The following is a 7500-nucleotide window of genomic DNA, read 5'->3' on the forward strand; positions in this document are numbered from 1 at the left end:
AGAGAGAGAGAGAGAGAGGAAGCGGGAGAGAGAGAGAGAGGGAGAGAGAGAGAGAGAAGAGAGAGACTGCTAGAGAAAGAGAGAGAGAAGAGAGGAGGGGGGGGGGGTGGGGGAGTGAGAAAAGAGAGGAGAGAGGGAGGGAGAGAGAGAGAGAGTGAGAGAGAGAGAGAGAGAGAGAGAGAGAGGGGGGGGGGGGGGGCAGAGGAGAGGGAGGGAGGGAGAGAGGGAGGGAGGGGGAGAGAGAGAGAGAGGGGGAGGGGGGGGGGGAGAGAGAGAGAGAGAGAGAGAGCCGGGGAGGTGGGGGGAAAGGAGAAAGGGGAAGAAGGGAAAAGAAGGAGAGAGAGGAGTGAGGAGAGAGAGAGAGAGGGAGGGAGGGAGGGAGAGAGAGAGAGAGAGAAGATGATTGATGGGAGGAGGGATGAGAGAGAGAGGAGTGACAGCAAGAGAGAGGAGAGAGAGGCGGAGAGGTAAGTGAGAGAGAGATAACGGGAGAGAATAGAGGAGAAGGAGGAGAGAGAGAGCGAGGAGAGGAGAGAGAGAGAGAGGAGGGGGGAGAGAGAGAAGAGAGGGGTGGGGTGAGAGAGGAGAGAGAGAGAAGAGAGAGAGAAGAGAGAGAGGGAAAGGAGGGGAGGATGCGAGGGTGAGAGAGAGAGAGAGGAGAGGAGAGAGATGAGAGGGAGAGCGAGAGGGAGGAGGAACGGAGGAGATGAGAGAGAGAGAGATGAGAGAGAGGAGAGAGAGGGGGAGAGAGAAGAGGAGTGAGGGAGAGGGGGAAGGAGAGAGAGGAGGGTGAAGAGAGTGAGAGAGAGGGGGGGGGGGGGGGGAGGAAGGGTGGGAGGGGGGGTGGTGGGACGGGGGGGGAGTGAGAAAAAGAAGAGAGAGAGAGAGAGGAGAGAGAGATGGGAGAGTCGAGAGAGATCGAGAGGGATGACTGCGAGAGAGAGAGAGAGAGAGAGAGAGAGAGAGAGAGAGAGAGAGAGAGAGAGAGAGAGAGAGAGAGAGAGAGAGAGAGAGAGACAGAGAGCCAGCCACGGCCCGTATTCCCTCCCTAATGCCCCTCGCCCCTTCCAGGCTCGGTGTGGACGGGGGCGCTTGTCTCCGGCGGGCGGTGTGTGAGCTGGCCTCCGCGCCCTCGATCCGCCCACACGGCTTCATCGGCGAGGTCATCCAGATATTCGTCAAGTGAGTAAGCTGAGGTCATGCGTAGCTTCGTCCCTTTTCGGATTTTGTCATGCACATATGTTTATGAATGTAGAAGTTGCGCTATTCACACTTGTATATGTAATGTATTGTGTGCGTGTGTGTGTGTGTGCGTGCGTGCGTGCATGTTTGTCCGTGTTTATTACAATACAATATTACCTGGCCTAAGTTCATCAGCAACTATTTAACTTGGGGCCTTCTCTTTAGCAATATATTCTAAATAGAAAAACGGAGGTTGCTCAGTGTTCTTCATAAATATAATTTTCATACAAAAGCCCTCTACTTTACAATTTAAAAGAGAGTATTCTGCTGATGTAAACTTGTCAATTTGGACATGGTGGAAAAAGGGAAAAATGAAAGAATCAGATAGAGTCACAAAACAAACAACAATAACAATAACAAAAAAATGGATAGTATCGCCATGTAGGTGTATACAGACTCCTTGTATGAGGTTGTAAAAATAAACATCAAAACTGAATCCTCAGCTAATAAAGAGTAATAGAGAATCAATAAAGAGTAACTTTTACAGAGTGCAAAATGTGAGTCACGAATATAAATGAAATGAAACGCAGCGATTCGAATAGGGTTTGATTCCTCATCAGACGATTATAGCGGATTTATCTATCGTCTGTTACGGAGTCTATTATTACTCGAAACGTTATCATTTATTGAGAATAGAAATAGATTAATGGTGCAGTGGGAAAAGTAGATTTTCAGAAAATGGTAATAACTTATAACCTGATATTAGGAAAAATGAATAAGGAAGCATTTTACATAATTCTTAAAAAAAAAAAAAAAAAAAAAAATCGTGCAGTGATGGCGATAAAAATATTGCTGTATTTCTTTTCCTTTTAGCAATACCAGTAAGTGTTGCCTGAAAAGATTTGTAGAATAAATTAGCAGTAAATCAAGTAAAGTGCTGTGATAAAGTCTAATATTATTCTCTCCACGGCACAATTGTGAGAAATCTACATTCTATAGCAAATTATATGAAAGTTATATGAGAAGCATGAAAATAGCGCTATTTTTTATCATTTTTATTACTATCATTAGCATTGTCATATCTAGTAATATCGTACATATATGTGTGTGTGTGGTACTAGCAGTACCAGCAGTATTGGCAGTAGTATGCACACACGCACGCACGCACGCACACACACACACACACACATACACACACACACACACACACACACACACACACACACACACACACACACACACACACACACACATGCACACACACATCGCACACACACAAAGACACACACACACGAACACATCACACCACCACACCATACATGATTTGATTATATATATAGATATAATATATATATATATATATATATATATATATAGTTATATTATATATATATATACACACTCACATATATATATTATCTATATATATGATATTGTTTAGGTATGATTTTTGGTTTTATGATATATTATATATATATTTATATATATAGACACAATTTATATATGTGTGTGTGTGTGTGTGTGTGTGATGTGTGTGTGTGTGGGTGGGTGTGTGTGTGGTATCATATATATATATGTGATATATATATATAATATATATATATTATTATATATATATTATATATATATTATATATTTATATATATATAAGTATATATGACACCACACAACTCATTATATATATATATATATATATATATATTATATATTTATATATATATATTTATTTCTATATTATATACATTATACTAATATATATATTATATATATATATTATATATGTATATATATATATTATATATATATGTACATTACGCTCGCTCGATTATATATATAATATATATTATATATATTATATATAAATGGATATATATCGGCATAGATATGTATATATATATATACTATATTATTTATATATATTATTTTTATGTATGCATGCATGATAATGTATGTTGTATGTAGGTAGATATTTCTAGTATCAATAAAAACTATCATTAAAAAATCATCCATACCTTGGAAAGAAGCCAAACCTAATAATATGAAAATAACTACATCGCGAATAATAAGTCAAACCGAACATACAAGCCTAAGGTAAGAAACACACAAAGCCAGCATAGTACAATCCACCACCTTTGACTTCACACATGCACCGCCAATCCTCTCATCTACAGCTGGATTACCGGTTCAAGCTCCCTCTCTTCCAAGTCTACGAGTCGACGGCCTTCTTCCAAGAGGTCCCTTGACTTCCATCACGAGCTCACGGGGGGTCGTCACACAGGCCGGGATCCTGGGACTCATCAAGCCGTGCCTGCAAAATGCCGAAGCTTTAGTTTCCCTGTGAGAAGGGGGTCGGGGTTACCAGTTGCATGGGGACATTTAGGTTGGCACGAAGGAAGAAGAAAGGACAGGAAGTAGGGGACAGGGAGCGAGATATGAAGAATAGGGAATGATAGAGAGCGAGCGAGAGAGATGAGGATAGATAGATAGAGGAGAGAGAGATGAGAGCGAGATAGAAAAGAGAGAGAGAGGAGCGAGAGAGAGGAGAGAGAGAGAGGATGAGAGAGGAGAGGGAAAGAATGTATGACGAGAGCGAGAAGGGAGAAGAGAGGAGAGCGATGCAGAAGAGAGGGTGAGAGAGCGATGGAGTGAAGAGAGAGAGTGGGAGGGAGAGGTGAACGGGGGAGAGGGGAGGTGAGAGAGAGAAAGAGAGAAGCAAAGAGAAGTGGATTAGAAGAGAGCTTGAGGGAGAGAGAGAGAGAGGAGGAGGAAAAAAAGGAGAAGAAGAAGAGGAAGAGATGGAGGGAGAGGAAAGAGAGAGACGTGAGAGGAGAGGACGACGAGAGAGTTGCCGAAGGAAGAAGACGAGAGAGAGAGAGGAGAGGGAGAGAGAAGAGGAGAGGAGGGGGGGGGAGCGAGAGAAATGAGAGAGAGGAGGGGGGGGGAGGGTGAGATGAGACGAGCAGAGACGAGCGACAGCAGAAGAGAGGAGTTGAGAGAGGATGAGGGAGAGGAGAGAGAGAGTGAGAGCGGAGAGCGAATGAGATAAAGAGAGAGAGAATGGAGAGAATATGAGAGAGAGAGAGGAATGAGGAGAAGAGCCGTGGATGAGAGAACGGAGGCGAGGAGAGAGACTGAGAGAGGGCGAGAGACGACGAGAGAGTGGCGGCGGATGAGATGGAGAGCGATAGGAGAGAGAGTGTAGAGAGGGATGAAGAGAAGGGGGGAGGGCTGGGAGCTCTGAGGCGAGCACAGGAGAGAGAGTGAGGGGGGTAGGCGAGTAAAGGGAGAGAGAGAGAGGGGGGGCGGAATGAGAGGAGAGTGATGGGGGGGGAGAAGGAATGAGAGAGAGAGAGAGAGACGAAGAGTACGAGGAGAGAGATGAGGAGAGAGATAGAGAGATGATGAGAGGAGCGAGGTGAGAAGGGAGAGAGATGAGATGAGGGAGGAGAGGAGGAGGGAGGAGAGGTGAAGGCAATTAGAGAGAGAGAAGGAGAGGGATCGAATGAGAGAGAGAGAAAGAGACAAGAGAGAGGAGAGGAGGAGAGGGGGATGGAAAGAGAGGGAGGTCCTTCGTAGATGAGATGGGGAGAAGAAGAGGAGACTCAGAGAGAGAGGAGATTGGGAAGGAGAGGAGAGAAGAGGAGAAGAGAGAAGGGAGAGAGAGAGAGAGAGAGATGAGAGAGATGGAGGGAAGGGAGGGAGGTTGTGTTTGGTGGAGAAAGATGAGAGAGGGCCTGGAGGTTGAAGTGAGAGAGCAGAGATTGTGTGGGGTTGAGAGATTAGAGAGAGTTTGGGGAGGTTAGAGAAAGAGAGGAGAGAGAGGGGAGGGAGAGAAAGAGGAAAGAGGGGGGGGGGGGGGGGAGAAAGGAGAGAAGGAGAGGCGGGAAGATCAGAGAAAAGGGTAGATGGAAGCAAGGAGGTAAAAAACACAAAAAAAAACTAAAGAAAAGAAAAAAAAAAGAAATAAAAAAAAACAAAAAAAAAACAAGCTAAAAGCAGTGAGGGGAGAGCAAAGAGTTGAGTTTTGAAGAGATAAGAGGAGAGAGAGAGAGGGGATGGAGGAGAGTTGAGGAGAGAGAGAGAGAGAGAAGAGTGAGAGAATAGGCACGAGGATGAGAGAGAGGAGAGGAGACGGAAAGATGAGAGGGAAGAAGGGCGAGGGAGAGGAACGGAGAGGAGACCGAGGAGAGAGATGGAAGGAGAGAGGAGGACGAGAGAGAGATGGAGAGAGCGAAGACGAGAGATGCGAGGATGAGAGAGTGAAGGAAGAGGTGGGAGGCGAAAAGGAGAGCGAGAGAGAAAAAGAGAAGAGAAAGAGGATGAGGAGAGGAGAGAATGAGTAGATGAGAGAGAGAAGTGAAGCTAGCGCGCAATAGCGAGATGAGAGAGAGAGAGGATGAGAGGAGAGAGAGGGGGGGGGACAGGGGGGTAGGGGGGAGCGAGATGAGAGAGAGAGAGGGGGGAGGGACGCGAGAGACAAGAGAAACGATGGGAGAGAGAGAGGGTGGGTGGAGAAAGAGAGAGAGAGAGAGAGACGAGGGAGGGAGGGAGTGGAGAGAAGAGAGAGAATATGAGGAGAGAGAGAGAGAGAGAGAGGAGCAGAGGAGGCGATGAGAGAGAGAGAGAGGATGAGATGATGATAGAGAGAGACGACGAGAGGAGAGAGATTGAGGGGGGATGGGAGAGGGGGGTGGGGGAGTGGGAGAAGAAAAAGAGAGAGAGAGTGGGAGGGAGAAGAGAGAGAGAGAGAGTGAGAGGAGCCGAGAGGGGAGAGGGAGGAGAAGAGGGGGAGAGAGGAGAGAGACGGAGGGAGGGAGGGAGGGAGATCGAGGGAGGGAGAGCGAGGGGGGGAGAGAGGGGGGGAATGAGAGAAAATGAGAGAGGAGAGATGGAGGCGAGAGGGGGGGAAGGTGGAAAAAGAGAGAGAGAGCAGAGAGAGAGAGAGAGAGATGGAGAGGGAGGGAGGGAGAGAGAGAAAGAGAGAGGGATGGAGAGACTGAGACGAGATGAGGATGAGGAGATTGTGAGACGAGAGAGAGAGTGCGAGAGATGATGTGGTGAGTGAGAGAGAGAGATGAGAGACGGAGAGACGAGAGGGGGGGAGGGGGTGAGTGGAGTTGGAGAGAGAGGAAAGTGAGAGAAGAGAGAGAAGAGATGGAGGGAAGAGCGAGAGGAGTGAGAGCGATGTAGAGAGAGAGAGAGGAGAGAGAGGAGAGAAGGTGTAGAGAGAGGGATGGAGGTGAGACGAGAGAGAGACTGGGAGAAGAGATAGGGGGATTCGTGTGAGAGGAGGTGAGAGTGGGATGGAGAGAGAGAGTAGAGGAGACGAATGAGAGACGGAGAGAGGATAGATGAGCAGAGAGAGGAGAGAGGAGAAGAGGAGAGAGAGAAGGGGGGGGGGGGGAGGGGAGTGAGTGAAAAAGAGAGAGAGAGAGTAGCGGAGACGTCGAGAGAGAGAGAAGAGACTGAGAGATGAGCTGAGGCAGAGGACGAGAGAGGAGAGTAGGAGAGAGAGAGAGAGGAGAGAGTAGAGAGAGGTGATGAGGCAGTGGAATGTGTGAGGGGGCGGGCCGGAGTATCACCTATCCTCTCGGAGGGAGATGAGAGAGAGAGAGGATCAGCCAAAAAAGAAGCCCAGCCACGGCGCCCCGTATTCCATCCCTTAATGCCCCTCGCCTTACCAGGCTCGGTGTGGAAAGGGGGCGCTTTGTGATCCGGCGGGCGGTTGTGTTTGTTGAGTGGCCTGCCCGCGCCCTCGATCCGCCCACACGGCTTCATCGGCGAGGTCATCCAGATATTCGTCAAGTGAGTAAGCTGAGGTCATGCGTAGCTTCGTCCCTTTTCGGATTTTGTCATGCACATATGTTTATGAATGTAGATGTTGCGCTATTTACAACTATGGAGGTTGTAATGTAATTGTGTGGTTGTGTGTGTGTGTGTGTGTTGAGTGTTGTGTTGAGTGCGGTTGCGTGCATGTTTGTCCATGGTTTATTACAATTTACAATATTACCTTGGGCCTCTAAGATTCATTCAGCATATTACTAACTTGGGGCTTTCTCTTTAGCCAAGATATTCTAAAATAGAAAAACGGAGGTTCGGAGGTTGCTCAGTGTTCTTCATAAATATAATTTTCATACAAAAGCCCTCTTACTTTACAAATTTAAAAGAGGAGTTATTCTGCTGATGTTAAACTTGTCAATATTGGACATGGTGGGAAAAAAAAAATGGAAAAAAGGAAAAATAAAAATGAAAGAATCAGATAGAGTCGCAAAACAAACAACAATAACAATAACAAAAAAATGGATAGCATCGCCATGT

The 7500-nt window shown here is 46.6% G+C and overlaps 1 protein-coding gene across 1 annotated transcript in view; it reads left to right on the forward strand.

The window, feature by feature from the left end:
- The window catches only part of LOC122257829 (uncharacterized), a 17773-nt gene that overhangs the window by 6789 nt on the left and 3484 nt on the right, over positions 1-7500 (forward strand). Inside the window, exon 4 of the mRNA XM_043023343.2 lies at positions 1072-1182. Within this exon, the coding sequence (XP_042879277.1) occupies positions 1072-1182 (111 nt within the window). The remainder of the gene's footprint in view (positions 1-1071; positions 1183-7500) is intronic.

The sequence above is a fragment of the Penaeus japonicus genome, unplaced genomic scaffold (genome assembly GCF_977035675.1).
Source record: "Penaeus japonicus unplaced genomic scaffold, GWHDUDI00000001_assembly GWHDUDI00000015, whole genome shotgun sequence".
Lineage (NCBI taxonomy): Eukaryota > Metazoa > Arthropoda > Malacostraca > Decapoda > Penaeidae > Penaeus > Penaeus japonicus.